The sequence below is a fragment of the Leptopilina heterotoma genome, unplaced genomic scaffold, assembly GCF_015476425.1.
Source record: "Leptopilina heterotoma isolate Lh14 unplaced genomic scaffold, ASM1547642v1 Lhet_80, whole genome shotgun sequence".
Classification (NCBI taxonomy): domain Eukaryota; kingdom Metazoa; phylum Arthropoda; class Insecta; order Hymenoptera; family Figitidae; genus Leptopilina; species Leptopilina heterotoma.
Genome location: NW_025111181.1, coordinates 266148 through 293314, shown reverse-complemented (window position 1 = coordinate 293314; position 27167 = coordinate 266148). Strand labels below are relative to the sequence as shown.

The window sequence follows — 27167 nt, the reverse complement described above, 5'->3', positions numbered from 1 at the left end:
TTACGATTCTTATTTATTGAACTTAATCAATTGTTTTCTAAATTAAAAATTAATGAATTAATAATAATCTTTTTTATAAACTAATAATTCTTATTTTTCTCTTTTTTATATAATTTTTGTACAATATTTTTGTATTATTATTAATTTTTTTTGTCAATTTTATAATATTAGATACTGATTAGAAATTGAATTTCCAAAAAATAAGTTTCGAGACAAACTTTTGATTAGCTTTTTGTCTCAAATTTGATATCCTTAGGAAAACTGTGAAAGTATTGGAATATAATTTGTAGATAAAAAAAAATTTATTTACCTAATTGAAGAAAACTTTAGAATATAAATTTTAATTGAATTTAGTGCAAAATTATTGAAAAAATTGTTGTATTTAATTTCTTTTTAATTATTTCTCAAATTTTTTCTAATTATTTGTCGATTATTCTTATATACATAATATAGCGTGGCACTTAACTTTTGTGTACTACCACAAAACTTTCGCACACGTTCGCTAATTAGTTTACAAGTAATTTACAAAACAATATACACGAATTCCAAGAGAAATAGTTCTCGCCACTAATGTACATTAGTTAACTTCTCCCCACCAATTACAAAATGAAGAAAAACAACAACAACTTAGGTACTAAAAATTAACTAGAAATCAACTAAAAGAATTTTTCATCAAAAAATAATAAAAGAAAAAGCGAAAGAAAATCTTAACTTAAAATATTTGTCTGCAATTAAATTAATTTTATGCAAAATATAAAGACTGCGATAAGAATAATTATAGACTAATTCGAGAATAAATCTCGTCTGATTAAGAATTTAAAAAATGTCTTCTCTGTATTATTTTTAACGTCTAAATTAAATTTAACCCAAAAATTAAAAAAAAACCTATATAATTAGGATAAAATTTGTAATTTTAACTTTAGAGAAGAAAATTAAAAAATAATTCTGAAAATTAGAACCAGTTTATAAGTTAAGAATAATTTTTTTTTTCTTATTATAATTGTTCTTTAGGGAATATTTTTTTCATTTATGAATATAGATTTATTATTTTATTATTTCATTATTTGTGAAATATTTTAAGAATAATTATTATACACTGGAAAAAATTATTTATTTTTTCAGATAATGGATTACTTGACACTTAGCAAATAAATATTTGAATTAACTGATTTTATTTATTTTTTAATTTCTCTATTCTCAATTGTTCAACAAATACTTAAATTTTTTTAATTTTAAACCACATTAAATATAATATTTCGATAAATAATTTACTTCAACTACATACATTATTGATTCGAATATAGAATTTTACCTAAATTAAGAAAATGAATACTAATCAATCAAAATTATTTGTTTCAAGTATAAATATTAATTTGATAATTGTCAAGCAATCAATTATTTGATTCAGATCAATTTTTTCGGTGAATATTTTAAGCATTTTCAGAATTTACATTAAAAATTTTTTATTTCTATTTTAAATTTCAGTCTTAAATTTAAATTTGTAATTTTTAATTTAAATTTTAGTTTGAAATTTATATTTTTAATATACACTTCAGAGTTTTAATTTTAAATGTTAATTTTAACTTTTTCTTTAATCTCAATTTTAAATGCAAAGTTTTAATTTAAATTTTAATGTTTTCTTTTTAATTTATTTTTGAATTTCAATTTTGAATTGTAACTTTAAATTTCAATTTAAAATTTTCATTTTTAAACTGAATTTCAATTCTAAAATAAAATACAAATTAAAAGAAATAACAATAATATTTGATAGTTTATTCTTCATTTTTAATTTTTAATTTCGATTTTAAAAATTAATTTTAAATTTCAATTTAAAATTTTCATTTTTAAAGTTAATTTTAAAATTCGATTTTAAATTTCCATTTTAGGACTTAATTTAAAATTTTTGAAATAAAATTAAAATTTAATTATAAATTTAAATTCTAAAATAAAATTTTCAATTTCAATTTTAAAATTCTATTTTAAATTCCCATTTTAAAAATCAATTTTAACTTTTAATTTGAAAATTCATTTTCTAATTTCAATTTTAAAACTCAACTTTCAATTTTAAAATTTACTTTTTACTTTCAATATTAAAATTCACTTTTTAATTTCAATTTCAAGTTTAAATTGAATTAAAAAAATTTTAACCATTAGTACAGAATAACATTAAAAATTTTAACCATATTTGAGAATAAAATAAAAAATTTCAAACATTTTTAAAAATAAAATTCTGGTGGAATATTTTTCAAAAAAGAAACAAAACTTATTTTGAAATTTAGAGTAAAATTTTTTTTTTACTGAAAATGCAACTTTGAACTAAAAAATGTTATTAATTGAAAATTATAAAAATTAAAAAAATAGAATAACACTGAATAAAATTTGACAGAATTTTTGGAGTAAAAAAACATAATGTTTCTTAATTACAATATTTTATAACATTAAATTTGTACCAGCTAATTTTTAAATTAAAAGTAGGAACAAAAGTAAGCGTTATTTTTTAAAAAACTTAAACAATATTTTTAAAATGTAAATAAAAATCAAACTTTTCTCGACTAAAATTTAAAAAAAAAAATTTATTTTAAATGTAATTTAAAAATTTTTTTTGATTAAAATTTTTAAAATAAAAAAATTTTTTATATGTACTTTAAATAAAGAAATAATTAATTAATAAATCAATAATAAAATGTAGCAGTAAAAGAAGTTTGTAATTTAAAGTTTCTTAAATTTATTTTCAAAATTGAAATAAATAATTAAATAAATAAAATATTTAATTGGAAATGAATTTCAATTTGTAATATAATTTACATTCTAATATAATTTTATCCTCTTCCCTTTTAAAATAAAGTGTTCTGTCATTTTTTTCACTGAAAAAGAAAACACACGAAAATAAACAAAAAGATATATTTAATTTTACTCTCAATTAATAATCGAAATTCCCATAAACAATTTCAATTTTGTAAAATTTTCCACGCGACGAACACGTGTTTAGCGCTTTATTTTCAAAAGCAATAGTAAAGAAAAGAAGAGCATGCAGAGAGAGAAAAACTCACCTCGTAAGAAACACAATAGAAGAAGAAACGTAAAGAAATGTTGATAGTGTAGAAATCTTAATGTAACCCTTCTCGTCAGCATTGTTTTCTTTTTACATTTATTTTTTGCACCTAAACAATCCCGATTTTTTTTTTACCGACAAAAAGTATGGAAGTTCAAGTAAACAATTATATGTAACATTTATACAATTCTAAACAAATTTCCCACATAATAAAAAAGAGAAGGAGGGGGGGGGGGGGCAAAAAATATTTTATATATACAAATTTTCGTATTAAAAAGAAAATTCTTTGTTTACAATTATTTTCAAAAGAAAAATTATTTTTTATAATTATTTATTTATTAACTATTTTTGAATTTTTTTTTTGTTGGTATTTTATGACAATTGAGATGAAATGGGGGGTAAGTTACGTGGATGAAGTCTCGGTATCAACTACCGCGCGCGTTCGCGCTTTCAACCCTCCTCATGTTGGAATAACCCCCTCCTTTTCGCTAGTACACTATCAACCCTCCTTCCACCCCCCCAACAACTGAACTGAACTGAAACTCGCCGGTGACTGTTTTCTGCTAATTTGTGTGTCTTTCTCTCCCTCTATATATATGTATATATAATCCCTGCGTGTCTGATAAACTTCAGTTTTCAAACAATTAATTAATATTCATATTCTATATATCGTGATTTGTAGTGGGGAGCTTATAGAAAATTTTTTTTCTTTACAATTGAATACGCGAATATTATTATTAACAGATATTATTGTACTCAAAATTTCTATACACAAAATTGCTGTTTGGGATTTGTGATATATATACATATATAGATATAAAATCCATTTTAAATCATACAGGTCATTGAATACCGAGGGCAAAAATTGGAATTTCACGGACGAAATAAAAAGCGCGTTTTAAATATATAATTCTATTTTTGTACAATTTCACTTTTTTATTCTTTTTCCAAACTTTCATCTGCGAGCAATTTTTTTTTTCTTTTTTTTTTTAAATTTAAATTAAGAATAGTGAAATGTAAATTATATTTGATAGTAAGCAGCGAAACGGGAAACAGAAAAGATTAATCCTAATTAAATTCAAATCCCAATTAGTATAAATTTACATTAATTTGATTCAATCGCTAATATACTAATTCATTAAAAAAAAAAATGCGATCAAAAAGCGTTGGCGAACAGAGTGTCTACTATTTTCGTTCAACAAAATTCCCGGTTATTTCCCGATTTTTTCTCGACTTTGTCCTAATTTTTCCCGATTTTTTTCTCATCAAATTTAAATTTGTTTGATGTTGAACATAAATAAATCTAAAAATGTCTTCCAAAATTTTTATTCGAGTTTATATGAATAATTAAATTCTGTTGGTAAGTTTCTTTAAATTTTTTAAAAATGTTTTTAAATAATATTAATGGAAAATTTGGAAAATAATTGAATTAAACAAAGAATTTTTTCAATTTTTTTTAACTAATCTTGTCTGTTCATAATTATAATTGAAAATCTGATTTTTTTAATTTTATTAAAATTATATTGATAATAATTGAATTTCTGCAAAGAATTTTACTATTTATAAAAGTACATTGAATCCTTCAAAAGAATTTTATTATTTATAAAAATAATTAAATGTTTACTTAGAATTTTATTAAAATTTTTGAAAATAATTGAATTGTGGAGAAAAATTCAATTATTTATAAAGATGATTGGAATTTTGAGGAGAATTTAAAAAAAATTTTAAACATAATTGAATTTTTGCAAAGAATTTTATTACTTTTGAAAATAATTGAATTGTTTTTTTTAGAATTTTATGAAAATTTATGAAAATAATTTAATTCTTGTAAAGAATTTTTTTAAAAATAATATTCAAAAGAATTTATTAAATCTGTAGAATTTTGCTATTTATAGAAATAAATAAATTCTTGAGAAGAATTTTTTTTACAGTTTCTAGAAATAATTGAATTCTTTCCTTTTTATTAAAAATAATTGAAATTCTGCAATGAGTTTTACTATTTATGAAAATAATTGAATATATTGCGAAGAAATTTTTAAAGATAAAATTGTAATTACGGTGACTAACTTCCCTTGATTATTTTCGAAAAATTTAAATAAAATTCTTTAAAAGAATTCAATTATTTTTAATAGAATGTAAAGAAATTTCAATTATTTGTTTATAAATATTCAATTATCTTGAAACAATAGAATTGAAAAATTTCAAAAATCTTATATTTCAGAATTTTTAGAAAAACTTTGCAAAAATTCAGTTTTATTAAAATATTTTAAGTGTGTATCTTTTTTTAAATTAACTAATGAAAATTTTAATTATTAATCTTGTCACTAAGAAACATGAATACATTAGAATGTGACTCTTTATAAAATTCAATTATTTATCAATTATTAAATTAAAATACTTTGAAAATTCGATTTGTTAAAATGTTTTTAATGAAATTCTTTAACAAATTTAATTATTTTCAGTTGAATTTCACAAAATTTCTATTAAGTTGATACTTTTTTTAAAATTTATTTACATACTATATTTCAATCAGTGACTGATTTTTTACTATCAAATTAATTATTTTTAACTTATTCAAATTTAGAGAATAGTATAAATATTTATAAAAAGTAAAATGAAAAGCAATTTTTTAAAAACAAATTAAAATAACAAAACTTTTTTAATTCGGTGAAAAAATTCCCGAATTAATTTTATTAATTAATTAATAGTATAAATTATTACAATAAAAATTTAATTTGAAGAAGAAATAAATAAATTTGGTTCATTCGAACGTTCAAAACTTTAGGATTATTTTTTGTGAAAAATATGAACGAAATATTTTTTAATTGCATTTTTTTAAAAACAAATTAAAATAATAAAACTTTTTTTTAATTCGGTGAAAAAATTCATGAATTAATTTTATTAATTAATTAATTAATAGTGTAAATTATTACAATAAAAATTTAATTTGAAGAAGAAATAAATAAATTTGATTCATTCGAACGTTCAAAACTTTAGGATTATTTTTTGTGAAAAATATGAACGAAATATTTTTTATTAAAAATATTTACATAAATTATAGATTTTGCAATAAAGATTGAAAACTTAAATTTTAAGTAATCAATAAAAATTAAAACAATAATTATTTTTTAATTAGTAAATAATAATAAATAAATGGTAATTAATAAAAAAATTGTTATAATAATAAATTATATTACTATTATTTCTATAATAACCCATAGTATATTACAAATGAAATCATTTTTAACAAAAACAAATATACAAATTTTTTCTTTTTGTAATTTAAAAGAAAAACTTGTAGAATTAAAATTTCCCAAATTAAAACATCTTTACTACTCATTTTAAATTCTTTCTTTTTATTAAATAATATGAAATTCAATGCTTTAAAAAAAGAGAGAAAAAATACCAGTGAAACTATGTGTTTGTCTTAAATCATTAAACTCACATTACATGAAATATTAAAGCACAAGAAAGATGGAAAAATGTTTTCTTTTATAAATAAGCTCCAATGCTTTATTTAAGTTAATATTTTTCCTATTTATACGATTTTACTTTGATGTATAAAGGAGGAATATATACTTTTTTCTCCTTTTTATTTTCAAAAAGAGCGAAAAATATATATGCCAAAAGGTCATAGCGTAAATGAAAACATATTTCCGAGAATACGAGAAAGAATTGAATAATTTAAAAAATAATTAGTGTAAATTTACGCTATGTAATTTGATTAAATTTAATTTGTTTCGCAGACATTTTGCAAGAATAATTATCATAATATTTTTTAATATATAAATAATTCTAATCAGTGCTATTAGTAAGCATTCTGATCAACCATTTTTGTATACACTTTTTTACTTACAATACCAAATTTTTTATTTGATTGAAAATTGTCTTCACATATAATGGAAACAATACTAACTTGGACAATTTGATGGATAGCTTCCTCTGGATCTGGAGATGCTTTCCTTTTTTTACTCTAGTGTCGTATCCTGTCGCTGTCACATCAAGATCTTCATTATAAAAACCCTGAACTGGATCTCAATTCATTTATTTCACACTCACTTTGTTTTATTGTTAAGACGAAAAAATTATTAGATTTTTAATTTTGTAACTCTGAATAAATAATTAACTGCAAAAAAAATTAATTACGCGCACTACCCGAATTTAGAAATTCCACACTTTGTTTACTTTTTTTTATTGAGACACGTGCGAGAAAATAACTTTCCATTTTTCGCAGTTGACAAATGTGACAAATACAAGACGAAATTTTAGGTTATGTAGAGAAATTTACGAATTTTATCATCCGCTCGTGAAATTACTGAAAGTTACGATCATTAAACAATCGAAAAGTTGAAAAAATAACCGTGAAAATCGGAAAAATGGAGATAAAAACATTTCGAAGGCTTGACGTTACACTCAACAAAGAAAAGTCGCGACAAAGAAACCGAATTACTTTATTCACATGCAATCAAACTGTAATTACAATTCACGCGACTTTATACATTAAAAATACTTCGATTTAATATAAATTTCGAAATATTTTGCAGAAAATATGCGTTTTTTACAGAGGAAGAAATCACAATAACTTTTTGGCGCGAGAGGAAGTGAAAAGCAGGGTGCGGTCGCTCTGTACACAAACTTGCGAAGCATCAAGATGGTGTGAACGACACCTAAACATTAAAGCCTACTTTCGATTATAGCGCTCCACACTGGTGGACAAATTTAGAAACAATCTTAACTCCAAATTAATAAAAATGCTATTACAAGAAGTTCTTACACTAATTTCTGTCTGTGCATTTGTATTCTAAGCACAATAGCGTACCATTTTATTATTCAAAATTTTTATACATTTGTAAAAACAATAATTATTAATTTACGACATTAGGTTGTAAATTCTAATTATCTCTCTTAAAAGTTTCATGTTCTTAAATGCAGGTAATACTTTAATTACTAACTAGTTTAATTATTTACAATTTTTAGACTCAAAATGTTATTATCAACATAATTTTTTGAAATATTTTATTCATTTCATTGCTACGTCCCTGAGACGAATAGAAAATTCTTGACATTTGTGTGACAGTTTTGGAAGAAAATGGAACAAAAATAATGACGATAAAAAAATGATTGTCAAACAATAGTTTATTATTGAGAAATAATATTCACTTAATCGAAAGTGATTATTTAACCCATTTTATATATTTTCTTACAAATGTAAGAAAAAAGTGGAAAAAAAAGTTTACAAGCTGGTCTATTTTGTAAGTATAATTTATTGTGACATTATTACTCTAACAATTATGTTTTAATCGTTTTAATCTTTCAATTTTATCTTTAATTTTCACTTTTGTAATAATTTTTCTAGTACAATAACGTATGAAAATTATAACCTATTTCTCGGGGGTTCAGTATTGTTTTTGTTTTTTAATCCAAATTTAATGTTTTTTTGAGGTGCATGATTTCACCCAAATTAATTTATAATTGTCATATATCGAAATTTCATAATAATTAATAATAAATAAATATTTATTTCAAATAAAAATAAAAAAGCATATGCTAATTTATAAAAATTAGATTTCATGCAAATTATGAAAAATAATTATTCTGCATAAGAAAATTTATATTACACACAATTTCATAGTGTGAAATTAATTGTATTTTATATAAATAATACTTGGAAAATCTATAAAAATAAAATTTAAGTAGAAATAATAATAATTAAATAACAATTATAAAGATAATTTTTTTTACGTACATCTATTCAAATAAATGCCATCTGAAATATTTTATTTTTCAGTTATTTCAACGCACACACAAAATATGTCACAAAGGAAGATTATAGTAAAAACTACAAATGTCTAATATTTAATAAAAAACGAAAATTCTTGAACCAAAAAAACAGCAAAAATGTGTGATCAACAATTGGGAAGTTTAATAAAATGGCTAGATACATTTGATTTAGAATCAGTTCACTCAACACCAGAGGAAATAAACGATGGTGTCGCTCTCGCTGAGGCTCTATCGCAAATTGCTCCCGAATGGTTTACAGCTGGTTGGCGGGCAAAAATAAAAACTGACGTCGGTACAAATTGGCGTTTAAAAGTGAGTAATTTAAAGAAAATTGTCGAAGCCGTCACTGAATATTATGTGGAATGTTTAAATCAACAACTCATTGGTTACGTGAAACCAGATGCGACAAAAATTGGCGAACAATGCGATACGAAAGAATTACGACGTTTATTGCAATTAATTCTCGGCTGTGCCGTTAATTGTAATCAAAAGCAACATTACATCACACGAATAATGGGTCTTGAGGAAATTGTTCAACAAGTTATAATGCAAAGTATTCAAGAATTGGAAGAGAGTATGCATGGACCACGATTAAGTTTAGGGGCGAGTTTAAATTTTGAAACATTTGACATTGGCGATGGGGCACAACAAAGATTATTGGCCGAACTTCAAATGGCTGTTGATTCCAGGGATCAGTTGGCGCAAAGATGTCATGAATTAGATCAACAATTGTCATTGTTACAAGAGGAAAAAGCGTCATTGTGCACGGAGAATAAGAAAATGCAGGAGAGACTCGATGAACTTGAAAGTCCCGGCGAAATGGGAGCGAGTTTAAAATATTCTAGTTTACGAAAGCAAGTCGAGGCTCTTAAGGACGAAATGTTTAAATTAGAAACATCAAGGGACGATTATCGGTTGAAAATGGAATTACTGGAGAAAGAGGTCCTGGAATTGCAATCAAAACAAGAAGATTTGCAAAAGGTAATTATTTTCTAATTTTATTATTTGGTTGCCACAAGTCAGGGAATTCAGGGAGAAATTAGGGAAAGTAGAATTAGTCTGGAAAATCAGGGAAAAGTCTGAAATTTTTATTGATATACTAAAATTCTTATCAGAATATTCTTTATGGTCAGCGAAAAAGTCAAAATTTTGTCTGGAAATCAGGGAAGAACAAAATTAAATTTTCGTGGCAACCCTGTTATTATTTATAATTTATTATTTACAATTTACAATTAATAACAATATCAATTTGTAGTCGGCGGATGAAGCGAATCACTTAAAAGACGAGGTCGACGTTCTAAGAGAAACAGCGGACAAGGTTACAAAATACGAGCAAACAATTGAGTCCTACAAGAAGAAAATGGAAGATTTAAGTGATTTACGAAGACAAGTGAAAATTCTCGAAGAGAAAAATATGGAAAATCTCCAATCGAAAATCGATTACGAAGAAGAAGTGAAACGAAATACAATGTTGAAGAATCATTTAGACATGTGTAAGCAGCAATTGGCCGAAATGCACAGAAAATTAGATGAACATAGTAATAAATCCGATAAACTTGAATTTGAAATGAGAAAAAATGATGCCAAATGCAATACAATTCAACGTGAACGTGATCGTTTAATATTGGAACGCGATGCACTTAAAGAAACCAATGAGGAATTAAGATGTACACAATTGAACGCAACGGAAAATCGTGGACATCCAAATGACGATGATAATAATACAATCGAGGGTATTCCACTTGAAATCAAAGAGAAACTTTTACTTCTCCAGCATGAGAATAAAATGCTCAAATTAAATTATAAAGGAACTGAGGAAAAATTGCCCACAGTTCAAGCACTATTGGAAGATTCAGAGGAACGTGTCAATACACTGAGGGATCAGAATCGTAAGGCAAATCAACGTCTAATCGAATTGGAGAATAAATTGGAAGAATTGACGGAATGTCAAGCGAGTGGTGAGATGAAAAATGAAAATTCTCACTGGCAACAAAAGGTCAATCAGTTGATGGATGATTTGAGGAAAATTCAAGTTGAACGTGAACGATTGGCATTACAGGTGGAGGAGCGTGAGAGTGCACTTCAAACACAAAAGCAAAAGGTATTTAGTCTTCAGGAAAATTTGACCCGTAAAGAAGAGGATCTCGCTGCATTGGAGGAGCGCTATAAAAAGTACATTGAAAAAGCAAAAAGTGTCATTAAAAGTCTAGATCCAAAACAGGGAAATTCCTCGCCATCGGAAGTGACAATATTGAGAAATCAAGTAATGGAGAAGAGAAAAATAATCGAGGAAATGGAACGTTCATCCAAAGAGAGCAAATTGCTCAAAGAAAACGAAGAGAAATTAATGTTATCAGCGTTTTATCGTTTGAGTCTAGCTTGTCATCGTGAGGCAGTAGATCAACGTTTAGCAGCTCTAGGCCAAGGTCAAGGTCAGTCCTTCCTCTCTCGACAAAGGCAACCTTCGTCGAGACGAGCTGGAAATCCAGCCTACAATTCTAAATGAATTTTAAAAAAAAGTCTTTTTGACAAATTATTTTTTTGTCAGTTTATATTCTAATGATCTTGCCTTTTCCTAGAATTAGGAATTTTTACCTATAAGTAACTTCCGCACTTATTTTTAACAATATGTAAGTCTAAAAGTGGTTTTTTTCAAAAGCGAACATATTTTCGTTTAAAAAAATTTTATTTAATTTTCATTCTAATTATTTTAATAATATTTGAATGTATATTTTATGATACATTGTTTTTAGAATAATTATTACAGAGTTTTAATTCTATAAATAGAGAAAATAATTGAAATGATATTCCATTTTTTTCTCTTTATTCATGTACAACGATATATGTTTTTATGATTGTTAGTGTTAATAATAGAATTTTAATCGACGACGTTTTAAACAAATTTCAAAACCATGACTCGAATTTTATTTTAAAAATATCTAATAGTATTATGTGAAATGATTACCAACTAATTTAATTAAGAAATTTATAAATTGACAATGAATTTTATAATATATGCATGAAAGAATCTTTTCTAATCTCTTGTGAATATCACTAAAAAAATGTATAAAATATCAAATATTTTAGAAAAAAAACAATAAAGATATATTTAATAAAAAAATGTTTCATTCTTTAAAGAGAAAAGGCATTAATTTCAAATTTGAAAAATGTATTTCATACGATTGAAAATATATTCACATTTCAATTAACATATATATACATTACAATTTGTAATTAAAAATGTAAATTATTACATATTTACAATATCTTTGATAAAACAAAAATCTTGAATCTTGAATAGAATATTTTTTCAGTAATCGAAATTAATAGTCTACAAATATAGTGAATTAAAAAGATCTACTTATTTAATTAGAATTGTGCGATCCTTCCTTTAGATTATTAAAGCATTGCAAATTTTCTTTCAGTGCACTTTGATAATCGTCCTCTACTCTAAACAGATATGACTTAATTCTACTATTTTGCATCGAATTTTTTGGTTTTAATTCCTTTGATGTCAATTCCAAATTACTCTTACATCTCTGATAATATACAACTCCATGCAATAAATCGTAGACAGTAAAATCCGGCCACAGTTTATCGGTAAAATAAACGCAGGAAGTTGAAATCTAAAATCAATAATATTAAAAATGTTAAATTGGAAAAAAAACAGATGTTAAATGTTGTTTTTTTTTACTTACTTGCCACAGTAGAAAATCACTAAATCGTATTTCCCCCGATGTGCGAATTAATAAATCGGGATCCGGAGAATTTTTGGTGTATAAACTTTCATTTATTAGGTCTTCACTAATATCGTCTATCATTAATTCAGATCTCTTCACACCTTCAGTGATATTTCTCACTGAATAGGTAATTTCATCTGACGCTAAATTAGTAACATTAATTAACTATATCAGTGACAAAGTGAGAAAATAAAAATAAAATACGAGAAAGAAGAAATTAAAATAAAATTCAACGAGAAAAAGAAATTAAAAATTAAAATACAAGAGAAATTAAAAATCAAAATAAAATAGTAGAGAAAGAAATAAGAAGTGAAAATAAAGAAATGAATAAAGTGAAAACAATTTGTTTCATTATTTGTAAATTTGTACGAAACTTACATGTATATGCAAATGCAATATTGAGAATTGCTCTCTTATTATTTTTCGTCATGTAAACAGCTTCTGAAATTTGCTGTTTTATGTCGTCTGGAATTAAATACAAATTTCCAATTACTCTTATACAAATTCCATGTTTCTCTAATTGCTCCCTGTAAATTATACACTTGATTAAAATACGCATATTTATACAATTAGAATTTTCAAAAATTAAATGCCTAATTGTAAAAATTGCAAAACAGGGTTGCCACAAAAAAATTAATTTCGTTTTTCCCTGACTTATTTCCCAAATTTCCAAACCAAATTCCCACCCTATATAATAAAATTCTTTACTTCACTTTTCGTTACTTTAATAAAATCTTTTAATTAAATATTTAAAAAAATTCAATTAAACATTTTCAAAACAATTAATTCTACAGAATTGTCAGTTAAAAGTATGAAAACTTTAAATTCTCAAAGATTTAAATTTTTGAACACAATTGAATTTCTGCGAAGAATTTTATTAGTTTTGAAAATAATTGAATTTCTGCAATAATTTGTAATTTCTCCAAAATTAAATTTTTTCCAGTACTTTAATAAAAATCTCGGACTTTTCCCTGAATTCCCTAATTTTTTTGACCTGTGGCAACCCTGTAAAATGTATGAGAAAATAATTTTTCGTTGAAAATTTACAGCAGTCATATCGTAATTACCAGAGGCATAATTTAAGAAAATTATCCATAATTCTGAAAGTATTACCTTTCTTCGAGAAGGCGCTCGAATTTCCTTCTGGCAAGATCTAAAAGATCATTAACCTCCTCTTCACTTCTTTTAAAATTTTCTATACTAAAAGCAAAAACTGTAACTTCGAATATTCCAAGTTCGAAGCACCATTGCAAAGTTTCGGACAATTTATCAAAACTAAAAATTAAAAATATATTATTTAAATCTCGTGAAATGACAATAGATTTATATAGAAAGACAAAATAATATAGTAATCAGACAATTTCTTATAGCTGAAAAGATAGATAAACAGAATTTTACCCACCCTTTCGAATGTCCATCCACATTTTTTACATTATTCCTTTTAGCATAACGTCTATTTCCATCCATTATAAATGCAACATGTTTAGGAACATGGCCAGTTTTTACAACTTTAATAGCGAAACGTTGAGTCCAACTTAATTTACTCTCTCGAACCCACGACATATTTTTAATTGATTAACATTAATAAATGTTTCAACTTTTAGGTGTTTTTAATTCCCTCAAAGAATCTACTGGAACAGAAAAACAAAAAATGAGTCCAGAATTATAAAAAATCTATAAAAACTTATTAAATAATAATTAATAATAACTTGTTAAGTTAGTAATGTTTCTTATCAAATTAAAAAAATTGGAGAAAAAAATACGAATCAAAATTAGAGGTTAGGAATGAAACATAACTAAGAATAACAAAAATATATTCAGTTCCATAAAAATCATCGTAGTTTTACTGTTAAAAATTAATTATTTGACGTAATTTATAATAATTATTGCTTTAAATAAATAATGTCACGCATGACTTACCTGTGGACTGTATCTGACAAACTGACCAAAACTGACAGAATGACAGATTGACACCTCACCGATGTGAGGAAATAATCAATCAACAGGGGCAGGTTGATTCTTGTGAGAAATCTCTTTACTTCACTTCGTCAACTATTATTGTTGAATTACTAAATAATTCTATTCACTGGTCTACATACAATAGAAGTAAATTTTAACAATTTGAAACTTGAAAATAAACAAGTAGTATGTTTGTTAAAAAACGTTTAAAAAAAGAAACGCTCTCTGGGTACAAGAAGCAGAACTAATTTTGGTATTAATCAGCTGACAATTATGATCATCACATTCGATAAAAATGACATGACATAAATAAAAAGGGGAATCACAATTTGAAAAATTTATTAAAAATCGTTATTATTACGTCGTCAATCAGTGAAAATTGCAATAAAAATATCCGTAAGTAACTGTTGTAAATATTATTCATAAAAAATATGTTTCGTTCAGTCGTGAATAACATTTTTTAACCTATAAATTAATTTCTAAATGTTTACGAGATTTACGATTTTACGAATAACGAGATATTGTAAACATTTGGGTCAACTTTAGTTGTTTTCAAACAATAATAAAATCGCGTAACCTAACAGTGGGATAATTACTTTTTATTTTATTGATTTCAGTGTCTTTTTTTTAAACTTAACGATTGCCTCATATATTTTCATGAATTTTATATATAAATGGATATTTATACAAATAGAATTATTTGTAGACGAATGGATAAACTTGTCGACAATGTGAAATGATTTCTCTGAAGAAAAATTCAAAATCAGACATGAGTAATCTCAGTACATTGGAGGCAGCAGCACAAGAAGAGAACCTTCACTCGCAATTTGCTCTTCAAGTTGCTTTTCAAACAATGAAGGAACGTTGTCAACATTTTCAGGCAAGATTAGCTGCTGTCGAGGAAGAAAATATTCGTTTAAGACTAGAATGCGGTAAAGAAGTAGCCGCAATTGCTGAAAAAAGTCGAAAAGATACTAAAGATGAAATCTCAATTTTAAAAGTAAGTTATTTTCTGATTTTTTTCATTTAACACTCTGAATACTTTCTCCGTTTGTTATTTTTGGTATTAACGATTTTTTTAACAGGAAAAAGTCGAGGAATTAACGAAACAAAAGTCACAATTAAATCATCATATTTTCATGGTGGCGGCTGAAAATCGTCAATTATGGAATAGATTAACGAGATTAACTAGAGCAAATAAAACATTAGGAAATCAATTAACAAAAATTTCGGATACACTTAAGAAACATCCACCAGCGGAGGCAACGGATATTTTAACATACAGTTTTAAGGAGACTTGTATTGATACACCGGGTGATAATAAATGTCTACTTTCATCGGATGGTAATTTTTTTTACTATTCTTCAAATATTTTTTTAATTTTTTGTTTTTTTTTACATTTTTATTTATTTTTCAATATTTTCATTTTTTAAATGAATTACTTTTTTCAGCTATTAAAGATCAGAGTCTCGAGGAGATTTCTCTGAGGCTAATTAATAGTATAATGTTGGAGAAATGTGAATTAGAAAAACAATACGCAGAGGTATTATCAACTTTTTTACAAACTAAATTTCTACAGCGTTGCCACAAACATTTAATTTTGTTTTTCCCTGATTTTCAGACAAAATTTTGACTTTTTCCCTGATCCTAAAGAATTTAATTAAAATTCCTCAATATACTTGAATTTCGGAGAAGAATTTTGCTATTTTTAAAGATAATTGAAATATTGACGAGAATTATTTTTTTAATATTTGAATTTCTGGAAAGAATTTTGGCATTTATTAAGACATGTGACAACTCTCTCCTAAATATATTAGAAAAGAAATCAAACTTGTAATATTTTGCAGATGGTGGAATTACAAACTGATTCGCAGGTTAATCTGCAAAACGTAGGTTTCACGTATCCAGAGGACGTTGATACAGATTCTTTGGAACAATTAAAAGATCATGACAGTAGATTATCTCAAACGAAAGAAATTCTCTTGAGCCAACAGGCAAGATTGAAGAGAATTGTAGGAAAAATTAAAACCTTAAAGAAAGGTAAATACTAAATTAATTTTATCTAAAAGAAATCTTACAGAACCTCTTTTTATTTATTTATTACGTTGTATTGTCTGTATTGTTTATTTTTTTGTCCACTCACGATTTTTTCTTTATTTTCACAGGAACAACGTGTCAAATATGTCGGAAGAATGCTAGTAAAATTCTCTGTCAAACAGGTACACAAATTGATTTAGATATTAGTATAAAAGAAAATCATACATTAAAGACAAATATTTCTGCTGATAATTTAAGTGAACATAGTTTAAATTTTGAGGAAAATAACCTGAGTAATAAAATATGTCCATTATGCGGTGAATCTTATGGAAACTCGATTTCGTTCACCGAATTTCATGAGCACGTATTGAGTCATTTTAGTAACGAAGACATGGAAGTTGTAAATTGATGTTAATATTTAATGGTAAAATTTATAATTCTAATTTAACAAGCAAATTTTATCAATACATATTTTTAAATTATGTAGCAATGTTTCTAATCGCAGATCATTTAATTTATCGTCCTTGTTTATGAAACAATATTTTAAATGACTTGTTCAGAACAAAAAGAAAAGGTTTTTCTGAGTTAAATCTGCACGAGGTTTCGTTTATTTTACCGCAGATCCACAACTCATGTACCTCGTAAAAATACCCTCAAAAAGAGATCTTAATTCTTTAGAGAATTTGTACAAATAAAAATAGAGTACAAAATATTTCTTTTATTTCATTAAATATTATTTTCGATTAAAATATATGTAAAAACCAATAACATTTCGCAGTATTAAAAATTACGGCAATATTTATGATTTTCAAAATAGTTATTGGGAAAATGTTTTTGTGCAATGACGTAAATAGTTGTAAATAGTTTTATTGAAAATTTTAATTTAATTCATGACTTATTTTATTATTTGAAACTTATTTACCGATAATGTAAAATAAATATTTGTAGTATTAGTTAAAAGTAAATATACTTAGGTATGTAATTTCTATTTATTTTTTATACTTTACAAATAGCTTATAATATAGACAATTCTTGAAAAATTGAATAAATTTCAACTTTGTATAAAAATCTACTGTTATCATTTAAAAAAACACTTACACTATGTTTGCTGGTTTCACTTCTTTACTGTCTGATAGTTCTTGCGTTGTTGGTTGCAATAAATTTTGATGAAACCATTCTGGTCTCTTTTTCGGTAATTCAACTATTCGCTGATTCTAAAATACAGAAATGGAAAATTTAAACATTAACTATAAAACATTTTTTTTAGTTTTTTACTAAACTGACAATCTAAAAAAAAAAAAATCTTTAAGTAAAAGGAAAAATATCCTTTTAAGAGTAATAAGGAAAAAGTTTCAAATACCTTCCAGAAATCTTTCGATTTATTGTCATTTTCATAAAGAACAATAACTTCCCTATCAACAGGTTCCAATTTCAAATCGTTCTGAATCGCATTACTCATTTCCTTCGTTTCCTTTTTTATTTTCTCATAACAGTGGACTATATAAAACAAATTGAATATTAACTTTTAATGAATTAACTAATATGAATTAATGAAATAAATAGAATTAATATAAATTTTGATTTGATTTTACCGCAAAGAATTCCAATTTCATGAACGTAACCGCAATTAGGACACATTATTAAATTGTTCTTTGGTTCCAAAAGTTTCCAACAATACTCGGGAAAACCGTATCTTCGCATCATACGTCTTTCTATCGATCGTCTATGTTTCGGAACGGCCCATAAAAATCCATTGTCTAGTATCTCTTTTAACGAAAATGATTTTCTTTCAGCAGATGATTCCTGATTTCTGACATGATGATTAAATTCAATTGCACACAGTTCTGAAAATAAAAAAGTATCATAATTAATCAAAGTTGCCACAAAAAATTAATTATGTTTTTCCCTGATTACCAGACAAAATATTTTGACTTTTTCCCTGACCCTAAAGAATATTCTGATTCACTCTAAAAATTATTATTAGATTAAATTCCTGCGAAGAATTTTATTACATTTGAAAATAATTGAATTTTCTGCAATCATCTCCAAAATTAAATTTTTCCTGTACTTTAATAAAAATCCCTGACTCTTCCCTGATTTTCCTGAATGATTCTTTTCCCAGACCAATTCTACTTTCCCTCTACGAATTTTTTTGGTTTGCTTCTATTGCACGTAATTAATAAATTATTAAGATCATTTTGATCTGAAATATAATAAAAATTAATTTTTAAAAAGTCCGAAAAATGTTAACGTTGAAAAAAGAGGTTAGGAATCGGAAAAACTGTTTTTAATGTAAAAAAAAATTACTCACGTGGAGGATAACCGCCTCTAAAAATTAATTCTACAAAGTGATTAAATTTTTGCAGTGCAGTATTAAATCGATTAATAATATTCGAAACCATTGTAATTAATTTGTTGTGAAAAAAAAAACCTTTAACCTAATCAACTTGGGTAATTTCTGTGTTTCTGGTAATTTGTGACAATTTTAGGTTGTCGATCCTGATGGATTTTTATAGTAATATTTTATTTGTAACGGTTGGTCACACTGGAAGTAGGTGATCCTAACCTCTCGCCGCGTGGTTCATTGAAAAGTTATTAACCTGCTGTCGTTTTTAATTTAAAATAATCAAATTTTATCACCATGTACGACGAATATGAGCGTGAACAGGTAGCGTACTTTTTAAATTCAAATTCTAATATTCATTTACAATAAAATGCTTACTAACATATTGACATATTTGCAGTATGACACCGGTGAGGAATATGCTCTACAAGAAGATGTCGAACCCTATAACAGTAGAAATTACAGAGCTGTACAAGTTCCCGACAAGGTCAATAAATTCCTGGTCTATTTTAGAAATTGCATCAACGAAAGCATGATATTTGAGGTGCAAAATCTTTACGAGAATACATTTCCAAAATTAACTGAACAGTATTTCAAACAAGAATCATGGCCCGATGAGAGTGCTATTGCACACATAGTTGACAATGATGTAGTCTTCCTGATTCTCTATAAAGAATTGTACTATCGTCAAATATACGCAAACAAGCAGGGACCAACGCTTGACCAACGTTTTGGATCTTTCTACAATTATTGTGATTTATTTAATTATATTCTTAATTCCGATACTCCGGTTCAATTGGAATTGCCCGATCAATGGCTTTGGGAATTAATTGACGAATTTGTTTATCAATTTCAATCGTTCACACAATTTCGTGCCAATCTCACTAGCAAGGACACTGACGAACTAACAAGTTTAAATGCGCACAATAAAGTTTGGGATGTTCTCTGTATATTGAATGTTCTTCATTACTTGGTGGACAAATCGAAAATAAAAAGCCAACTTGAAGTCTATGCAAGTGGAGGTGATCCTGATTCAGTCGCTGGAGTTTTTGGCCGACATTCACTTTACAAAATGTTGGGATATTTTTCAATTGTCGGCTTGCTGAGACTTCATTCGCTTCTTGGCGATTATTATCAAGCAATCAAAGTTCTTGAGAATGTTGAATTGTACAAGAAAAATGCTTATTCTCACGTACCAGGATGTCAAATTTCAACTGCTTATTATGTTGGATTCGCTTACATGATGATGCGCAGGTTTGTATAACAACTCTTTTATAATAAAAATTAAAAAACAAATTTAATATTAAATACTAATAATAAATATTAAAAATTACAAATGAAAATGAAAATTTCAGATACGCTGATGCAATTCGAACTTTCTCAAGTATTTTGCTCTACATTCAAAGAACCAAGCAACTCTTCTCATCGCCAAGTTATCAAAATGATCAAATTAATAAACAAACCGATCGTATGCTGGTACTTTTGGCAATTTGCTTAGTTCTTCATCCACAATGCATTGACGAAGGATTAACGCAATCTCTTCGTGAAAAGGGTTATCATGATAAAATGTACAAGATGCAATGCGGTGATCTCAAGGAATTTGAGACTAGTTTTACATTCGCGTGTCCCAAATTCCTATCATTATTGCCACCACCTAATGGAAAGAATTACGAATATGGAAAAGACGCGATTAAACATCAGACTCAAGTATTTATGGATGAAGTTGTTCAACAAAAAATATTGCCCACAATTCGTTCTTATTTGAAACTTTACACAACATTGCCATTGACGAAACTCGCGACTTTCATTTGTAGTTCACGAGCAGATGATGATTGGGATCTTGATAAGGAAGTGAACACTTTAACCATTCAATTACTTTGCTTCAAGCACAAAATGAAAAATATTGTTTGGTCAAAAGGCGCATCAGGATTAGACGGTAGATTCCAGTCCGGTTCCGAGGTAATATAAATATCCTTACATCTTTATATTAAAAGAATTTTTTTATTTAAATTAAAAGAACTCTTATTTAAATTAAAAGCACTCTTTATTTTAAACTGAAAGCACTCTTTTATTTAAATTGAAAGAACTCTTTTACTTATAATTTGAATATTATAAATTGAAAATAATTCCAATTTGGAATATTTCTAATTAATTTTCTTTGAAATTATTTTTCAGTTGGACTTTTATGTCGATCACAATATGATTCATATTGCTGATACAAAAGTCGCTCATCGCTATGGTGATTTCTTCATTCGTAAAATTCTCAAATTCGAGGAATTGAATCGCAAATTGCATCATATAAAAATCTGAATATTGCTAATAATTTTGTATTTTACTAATTCAAAAAAAAAAAAGGTAAAGAAATAAAAGGATAAAGAATTTTACTTAAATTCATTTTCTGTCCTATTGTAATAAATAATTATTATCTTTCCTAATTATTTATTATTTTCTAAATTTGTGACCATAATATTGTATCATTTGTACTAATTCAAAGTAAAGAAATTAAAGTGTAATGAATTTTACTTGAAGTCATTTTTTTTATTAGATTAATAATAAAATTTTATTACCTTCCCAGGGTTGACAGAAAAATTTGATTTTGTTTTTTTCCTTATTTCCAGAATGAATTTCGACCTTTTTCCCTGATTTGTATAAAAAAAAACCCCCAAGGGGAGTTTAATTATAGAAGAAAGTCAATTTTAGAAGGAAAAAATTTTAAGAACTTTATAAAAGTGTTTACTCATTTCAAAAATGAAAATAGTTATTTTAGTTAACTTTCCTGGATTATTTTAAAGATTTTCAATACAATTTTTAAAGAAATTCAATTATTTTCAATTTAAAATTTTAGGAAATTCCAATTATCTGTTTATAAAAAATAATTTTTTTAAACGAAATTTAAATAATTTAATTTTAAAATTTACTAATTTGTAAAAATTTTAATTGTAACTCTTTTGAAATTAAGTTATGTATTTTAAATAACTTTCCTCGATTGTTTTCTTGAATTTCAATATTTAATTTTTAAACATCTAATTTCTTGCTGAATATTTAATAAAATTATTTAAAACTTAAAAAATCTTTAAATAAATATTTAATTATTATTAATTTCTTCACAAAAATTGAAATTTTCCAATGTTTTGTTTGAAACCTTTTGAAATTAAATTATTGCTGAAAATTGTAAGATTTTGTCTGAAATAGTTTTTAAGTTAAATGTTTTTAATTAATAAGTTTTTCATAAATAATTTTGAACACCGAAAACGCTGCTTTCCTAAAATAATTTAATTTTGCGATTACAAAGAAAAAATAAATCAATCTTAAATTTGTAAACATAACACTACGAGTAAATAAAAAATTGTGTAAATTTTATAAAATTTATTGTTACTCTAAAGGTCAATTTACATAATATATATTTATTTTTACTCAAGAATAACACATTCCCATTATAATTTATAATCTAATCTTCAATGCTTTAATACAATTGTACATACATATAAATCTAAAATTTACAGAAAAAACGTTAGTGTATACAAAAAAGGAAAAAGTGTGTATAAGACTCGTGACATGCACATGTAAAATTAAAAAAAAAATTCCCTAAATTTACAAAAGGCACTTTTTAAATTGCGTTATTTTTTTCATAAAATACTAATAAAGTGATTTAAAAAAAAAATGATATATCACACAAGAGATCATTTCCATTTTGAAAGAAGAGGAATATTTTTCTATGTTTCTGATTTCTCCTGAAAATATTTACAACAAGCGGACATAATATTTGTGGAATTTGACGGTAATTTTGTGCCATTGAGATAGTGAAAAAATCTATTTCCCCGTTTATTATTTGAGGAATTTCTTACTTCCTCGGCGCGACAAATTGTACGAATACAAGGAAGATAATCTTGTGAAAGAATTTTTCTATCATTAACTGTGGTTATTGTTGATAATATTGTATTAACGGCAATATTCGCTTTTCTTCGTTTCCATAGAGATGATAATATTTTCATTGAATTTTGCTCCGTATCTTCTTTTTTATGAATTATTTCTCTTGTTAGCCAATCGGCAATATTTGAACTTATACTATCTGTGTGTGAATAAGGCCTCATGTCTTCGGTTAATGATAAATTCATGACAGATGTTACATTAGAATGATTCAACGATACATTATCAAGTTCAATTAATTTTGATATTAGTGATACATTCTCAAGATCATCGGCTATTTGGGCCAAAATATCCGCATCATTTATTGCTTCTTGTGATATTCTTTTTTTACGTTTACCTTCTTTTATAACTGATTTGTAAATGCATTGTGGCACTTTTTGCCAAAGGGACATACCATTTCGATTGAAATTGTCGACTATTGGTGGTAAAATATGTGAATCTCCGGTTGCCAATAAATATTGAAGTTGTAGTAAGGCTTTTCTCAAATCGCCACTTGAAAGAAGAGTCTAAAAATGATGTATTTGATTTTAGTGGAAATATTTTATAGGAAATATTAAAAAATGTACGTCTATTTTATATTTAGGAGAAAAAAAAATTACCTCAACGCAGGATGGAGAAAGTTTTCGTCCGGTTTCAGCTAGGGAAATTAATTCCAATAGAGCTGAGGCTCGATGTCCGGTGATGGCTTCAAATTTAATTTGAATTTGCAGTGGAGCTAATTTATTTAAATGAGAACATTTGTCACTGCAAGTCATAACAATAGGACGTTTTGTATTCGATGCCAAATGATAAGCGGCCGAAATAAAACCCTCATCTTCCTCGAAAATAATGTTCACATCTTCCATAAGAATCAATGAATTTTGTGGAATCTTCTTCTCCTCGACTTTTGATTTCAGAAACGATTGCTTCATATCTGATTTTCTTATTCTGTGTGACTTTGTTGCTTCCTCCAGTTCCTTGAGAATTTTCTTACCGGCTCGTCGGGATGAGGCATTTATTTCTAAAACACTAAAGAAAAAAAACAAAATTTTGAAATTTAATTCATGACGGTAAATTTTAAAAATAACATTTCTAAATTATATTTTTAAATTACATTTCTAAAATTGAGTAATTAAAACTAAAAAGAGTTACCTGTAACCTAATTCTTCAGCAACTGCATAAACACTCGCAGTTTTTCCAGAACCAAACGGACCCATCAAGATGGCAACTTGATTATTCTCAGAAATAGAACAAGTACTGGAACAATCGGACGAGTAGAAATCATCATCACTGTTATCATTTCTTCTAGAAGGGAGTTTCCATTTTTCCAACCAATTTTTCAATTTAGCTGCCGATTGTTCATTGCCGACGATTTCTTCAGTACTTCTTGGTTTATATTTATGAATCCAAACATTATCGATAATCTTCTCTTCTTCATTTACAATTTTCTTACCCGACGATCGACGCTTTGATGCACGTACTTTTGGCGATTTTTTCGGATTTTCACCTTTTCCGATAATCGATATATTATTCCACATTGTTCTTGCGTCATTGCAACGTGTTTCAATTTCACTCAATGTCTCTTCAATATCCAATTTTGTTGTGTCGAAAGTCGTTAGACTTCGTTCTACATGCAAATAATTCATTTTTGTCATATTTGTAAATTTACTTACATCCAGTGAAAGTAAATGATCCGAAGTTGTTTTCATTTTTAATTTAATTTCACTAATTTCTTGGGAATTATCGGAATTATTTTCAGAATCCAGCTGAGTAATGTGAGTTATTAATGGAAATGGTAATACAGGATTACGAATGGGACTTTGTTTTCGTTTTGTTGGACGATTCTCATTTTCGTTCATATCCGATTGTAAAAACATTCGACGTGCTTCAATGACGGCGGGATCTAATTTTCGTTTTTTGATAAATAGTGGAGCTATTTTTTCCGGTGCTGTACGTTTTGTATCAATTTCTTTAACGATCATTATATCACCATCCAATGATTCATTGTTGTCATTGTTAATTTTAGAGTCAATTGTTTTTATTTTGTTGTCACTGACTTTATTCGTTTCGCTACTTTCATCGATGTCATTTGTTTCTTTTGTTTTTTTACGTGCCATACATCTTAATGATCTTCTCGTCGGAGTATTCTCAGTATCTGAATTCTCTGTTTTTGTCGCATTTTCAATTGCTTTCAAAACTGTGTTTTGTAGTGTTTTTTGTTCTGATTTTTGATTTTTATTCTTCCCCTTTGGAGATGAAGTTTCGCTATCATTTCCATTATCTGTAAAAGAAAAAAAGAAAAGTGGACATCAGTTTTTTTTAAGAATGACGAGTACTTTAAATTTTTTGGCAAATATATCAGCGATCAAAGTGATTAAATAATCATTGCCATCAACTAAAAGGAAAAAATTCAGGAGACTCACGCTCATTTTTTTTCCATCATTTCGGTTATCAGGGTTGCCACAAAAAATTAAAATTTGATTTTCCCTGACTCTAAAGAATATTCTGATGTACTCTACAAATTATTATATACTCAAAAAAATATTCTATTACATTTATTTACGAATTTTTTTAATTGTAAAGTTTGAAAATAATTGAATTTCTGCAATCATTTGTAATTTCTCAAAAATTAAAATTTTTTCAGTACTTTAATAAAAATCCGTGACTTTTTCCTGACCTGTGGCAACCCTGTTGATAAAAAGGAAAAAATTCGAATTAAACAATATTGTTCAGCACTTAAGTACCTGAAAAATTGTCGGAATGAAATTGTATTCGCCATTTGGGTTTATTGGATTTTTTCTTCTCCTGTAGAACAGACGGTGGACTTATACTTTCGGATCTTATGAATTGAATTTCATCGATTTGAGAAAGAGCTTTCTTTATTTCGGCTTTCTTTTTCTTTTTTTGTGAATTTTTCGGACGTGACGTGGGTGTGCAATTTGGTGGTGTACTTGATGAGTTGTCGTCTTTTGGTGAATGCACATCAGCTTTTACTGATATTTTACACTTTGCTGCTTCTTCCTTTAGCCTCTGCTCTGGTGTTGATTTACTGCAAAGAAAATTGTACCGAATATTTTTAATTTACATAATTCAACTTTTTTAGTTTTATTATTCAAGAAATTAAAAATAAATTACCTGAAATAATTTAATAAACTGTATGCTGGAGGTTTAGGAACGATTTCCGGTTGATTCTCATCTCTCTTGGGAACATTTGTAAATACATTTTTACGTGATTCTAAAGTTTTCTCCATTTCTTCGCTCTCTTTGTCTTCCAATTGTTTTCGTTTGGTAAATCCTTTCTTGTCGGCAAGTGCTTTCAGATTTTCTTTGCGTTTTTTCTTCTTTTCTTTTTTAATTGAAGCCTCAGATTCCTAGTAAAAAAGAGAGTAGAGTAAAAATTATTTATATTTTAGGATTAAAAAAAATTAAGAGATATGAAAATTCAACTTACCACTGTGGAGTTTTGAACCACTAAAGAATTTTTATCATTTTCGACATTTGGTATTCCATCGTTGACATTGTTTATTCTTTCCCTCTTATCAATAATGCAACTATCACTATCATCATTTGTTTCTTGTCCATTTTGTTGCACTTCAATTGTGTCATTAATTTCCTTTGATTCTAAATTACCTGGAGAATGATTATTTCCATTTTCTTCAGAAGTAGAATTTTCTGTACCTTGAACAGGAGTTTTTTCCTGATTATCCTGACGTTCAGAAGATGTTTTCGCTTCATCAGCATCTGGAGGTTCCGGTACATTGTCCTTTACAGGTCCACCATTTGCATGTTTCACTGGTGGTTTCATAATTTCAATATCTAACTCACATTTACTTCTTTTCGTATCTTTTGCATCAGGGGAAGTTGATTTCTTTTTTTTTCTTCCACGTTTTTTCGCAGTAGAATTAGATTTTGTTGATTTTTCCGATAAATTGACATCATTAACCTCTTTAGGCAAAGTGGAATTTGTTTCCGGTGATTTTAACGGATCAGCAAAATAATGAGTAATGTCCTTCATGTTTATAATGCTTTTTAAATTAAAAAGTATTGATTTTTAATTGATAAAAGAAACACTTTTATAGAGTAAATAAACATTAACACTTGACTTTGTTATAATATATGTTACCTGTTGGCACTACATTTTGGCGCCAGAATGAAAACATTAGTGATTATCCTGATTTCCGTTCGAGCAGTTGAGGGCGCTGACATTTGGAGAAAATTAAAAATTTTTAAAGATGTATTTTGCTGAACAAATATTTCACAAGTTATTACTATGGCTGGAAATAAATTTTTTCGTTTTTTATTAAAATTTATTTCATGTTATTATTTAATAGATTATTATTTTATTTAT

General features: G+C 26.3%; 7 protein-coding genes across 13 annotated transcripts in view; 3 read left to right on the top strand and 4 right to left on the bottom strand.

Moving 5' to 3' along the window:
• Positions 1 to 8895, bottom strand: part of LOC122511094 (hemicentin-1) — a 231147-nt gene extending 222252 nt beyond the window's left edge. For 2 of the 5 annotated variants that reach the window (XM_043626146.1, XM_043626147.1), the window contains exon 1: positions 3051 to 3567. In XM_043626146.1, the coding sequence (XP_043482081.1) occupies positions 3051 to 3132 (82 nt within the window). In that variant the 5' untranslated portion in view covers positions 3133 to 3567. Of the gene's footprint in view, positions 1 to 3050; positions 3568 to 6968; positions 7622 to 8798 lie in introns of those variants that run through there. The other 3 variants (XM_043626149.1, XM_043626148.1, XM_043626150.1) reach the window with 3 other exon arrangements.
• Positions 8896 to 8950: 55 nt separating this feature from the next.
• LOC122511093 (protein Hook homolog 3) lies at positions 8951 to 11538 on the top strand. Its single transcript, XM_043626144.1, has 2 exons — positions 8951 to 9814; positions 10089 to 11538. Exons 1-2 carry the CDS (start codon positions 8951 to 8953, stop codon positions 11337 to 11339), a joined length of 2115 nt encoding a protein of 704 aa, XP_043482079.1. The 3' UTR covers positions 11340 to 11538.
• A 447-nt stretch (positions 11539 to 11985) lies between these two features.
• Positions 11986 to 14673, bottom strand: LOC122511102 (dehydrodolichyl diphosphate synthase complex subunit DHDDS). Of its 2 annotated transcripts, none has more exons than XM_043626160.1 (6): positions 14494 to 14673; positions 13976 to 14204; positions 13687 to 13848; positions 12952 to 13100; positions 12532 to 12716; positions 11986 to 12459 (listed from the first exon to the last, which is right to left on the bottom strand). In XM_043626160.1, exons 2-6 carry the CDS (start codon positions 14134 to 14136, stop codon positions 12199 to 12201), a joined length of 918 nt encoding a protein of 305 aa, XP_043482095.1. In that variant the 5' UTR covers positions 14137 to 14204; positions 14494 to 14673; the 3' UTR covers positions 11986 to 12198. The 2 variants fall into 2 exon arrangements, with proteins under 2 accessions (XP_043482095.1, XP_043482096.1); XM_043626161.1 differs by having other exon boundaries at positions 13976 to 14201; positions 14494 to 14672.
• Positions 14674 to 14770: 97 nt separating this feature from the next.
• LOC122511100 (protein spindle-F) lies at positions 14771 to 17443 on the top strand. Of its 2 annotated transcripts, none has more exons than XM_043626156.1 (6): positions 14771 to 14928; positions 15239 to 15532; positions 15618 to 15876; positions 15984 to 16075; positions 16380 to 16572; positions 16698 to 17443. In XM_043626156.1, exons 2-6 carry the CDS (start codon positions 15269 to 15271, stop codon positions 16976 to 16978), a joined length of 1089 nt encoding a protein of 362 aa, XP_043482091.1. In that variant the 5' UTR covers positions 14771 to 14928; positions 15239 to 15268; the 3' UTR covers positions 16979 to 17443. The 2 variants fall into 2 exon arrangements, with proteins under 2 accessions (XP_043482091.1, XP_043482092.1); XM_043626157.1 differs by having other exon boundaries at positions 14800 to 14928; positions 15150 to 15532.
• A 96-nt stretch (positions 17444 to 17539) lies between these two features.
• Positions 17540 to 19052, bottom strand: LOC122511105 (39S ribosomal protein L32, mitochondrial). Its single transcript, XM_043626166.1, has 4 exons — positions 18881 to 19052; positions 18162 to 18413; positions 17930 to 18066; positions 17540 to 17783 (listed from the first exon to the last, which is right to left on the bottom strand). Exons 1-4 carry the CDS (start codon positions 18969 to 18971, stop codon positions 17664 to 17666), a joined length of 600 nt encoding a protein of 199 aa, XP_043482101.1. The 5' UTR covers positions 18972 to 19052; the 3' UTR covers positions 17540 to 17663.
• A 31-nt stretch (positions 19053 to 19083) lies between these two features.
• Positions 19084 to 21435, top strand: LOC122511096 (eukaryotic translation initiation factor 3 subunit L). The gene is made up of 4 exons (XM_043626153.1): positions 19084 to 19237; positions 19314 to 20167; positions 20269 to 20872; positions 21089 to 21435. Exons 1-4 carry the CDS (start codon positions 19211 to 19213, stop codon positions 21221 to 21223), a joined length of 1620 nt encoding a protein of 539 aa, XP_043482088.1. The 5' UTR covers positions 19084 to 19210; the 3' UTR covers positions 21224 to 21435.
• Positions 21436 to 22264: 829 nt separating this feature from the next.
• On the bottom strand, positions 22265 to 26983 carry LOC122511125 (ATPase family AAA domain-containing protein 5). The gene is made up of 6 exons (XM_043626188.1): positions 26271 to 26983; positions 25955 to 26190; positions 25564 to 25868; positions 23972 to 25100; positions 23440 to 23848; positions 22265 to 23346 (listed from the first exon to the last, which is right to left on the bottom strand). The coding sequence occupies exons 1-6, from the start codon at positions 26832 to 26834 to the stop codon at positions 22627 to 22629; spliced, it is 3363 nt and encodes a 1120-aa protein (XP_043482123.1). The 5' UTR covers positions 26835 to 26983; the 3' UTR covers positions 22265 to 22626.
• Positions 26984 to 27167: the final 184 nt, after the last annotated feature.

What these genes read in the sequence shown, in the direction of transcription:
- LOC122511100 (XM_043626156.1), top strand. Translation starts at nt 15,269, where the DNA reads ATGATTTCTCTGAAGAAAAATTCAAAATCAGACATGAGTAATCTCAGT. An exon ending in ATGAAATCTCAATTTTAAAA is followed by an intron (nt 15,533 to 15,617) that starts GTAAGTTATTTT and finishes TTTTTTTAACAG; the next exon opens with GAAAAAGTCGAGGAATTAAC. An exon ending in AATTAAAACCTTAAAGAAAG is followed by an intron (nt 16,573 to 16,697) that starts GTAAATACTAAA and finishes TTATTTTCACAG; the next exon opens with GAACAACGTGTCAAATATGT.
- LOC122511105 (XM_043626166.1), bottom strand. Translation starts at nt 18,971, where the DNA reads ATGGTTTCGAATATTATTAATCGATTTAATACTGCACTGCAAAAATTT. An exon ending in TGAAATTGGAATTCTTTGCG is followed by an intron (nt 18,067 to 18,161) that starts GTAAAATCAAAT and finishes TGTTTTATATAG; the next exon opens with TCCACTGTTATGAGAAAATA. An exon ending in AATCGAAAGATTTCTGGAAG is followed by an intron (nt 17,784 to 17,929) that starts GTATTTGAAACT and finishes TCTGTATTTTAG; the next exon opens with AATCAGCGAATAGTTGAATT.
- LOC122511093 (XM_043626144.1), top strand. Translation starts at nt 8,951, where the DNA reads ATGTGTGATCAACAATTGGGAAGTTTAATAAAATGGCTAGATACATTT. An exon ending in AACAAGAAGATTTGCAAAAG is followed by an intron (nt 9,815 to 10,088) that starts GTAATTATTTTC and finishes ATCAATTTGTAG; the next exon opens with TCGGCGGATGAAGCGAATCA.
- LOC122511096 (XM_043626153.1), top strand. Translation starts at nt 19,211, where the DNA reads ATGTACGACGAATATGAGCGTGAACAG. An exon ending in GCTTACATGATGATGCGCAG is followed by an intron (nt 20,168 to 20,268) that starts GTTTGTATAACA and finishes TGAAAATTTCAG; the next exon opens with ATACGCTGATGCAATTCGAA. An exon ending in GATTCCAGTCCGGTTCCGAG is followed by an intron (nt 20,873 to 21,088) that starts GTAATATAAATA and finishes ATTATTTTTCAG; the next exon opens with TTGGACTTTTATGTCGATCA.
- LOC122511125 (XM_043626188.1), bottom strand. Translation starts at nt 26,834, where the DNA reads ATGAAGGACATTACTCATTATTTTGCTGATCCGTTAAAATCACCGGAA. An exon ending in TGGTTCAAAACTCCACAGTG is followed by an intron (nt 26,191 to 26,270) that starts GTAAGTTGAATT and finishes CTTTTTTACTAG; the next exon opens with GAATCTGAGGCTTCAATTAA. An exon ending in AGTTTATTAAATTATTTCAG is followed by an intron (nt 25,869 to 25,954) that starts GTAATTTATTTT and finishes TTTTCTTTGCAG; the next exon opens with TAAATCAACACCAGAGCAGA.
- LOC122511102 (XM_043626160.1), bottom strand. Translation starts at nt 14,136, where the DNA reads ATGTCGTGGGTTCGAGAGAGTAAATTAAGTTGGACTCAACGTTTCGCT. An exon ending in GAGCGCCTTCTCGAAGAAAG is followed by an intron (nt 13,101 to 13,686) that starts GTAATACTTTCA and finishes TATAATTTACAG; the next exon opens with GGAGCAATTAGAGAAACATG. An exon ending in TATTGCATTTGCATATACAT is followed by an intron (nt 12,717 to 12,951) that starts GTAAGTTTCGTA and finishes TTACTAATTTAG; the next exon opens with CGTCAGATGAAATTACCTAT.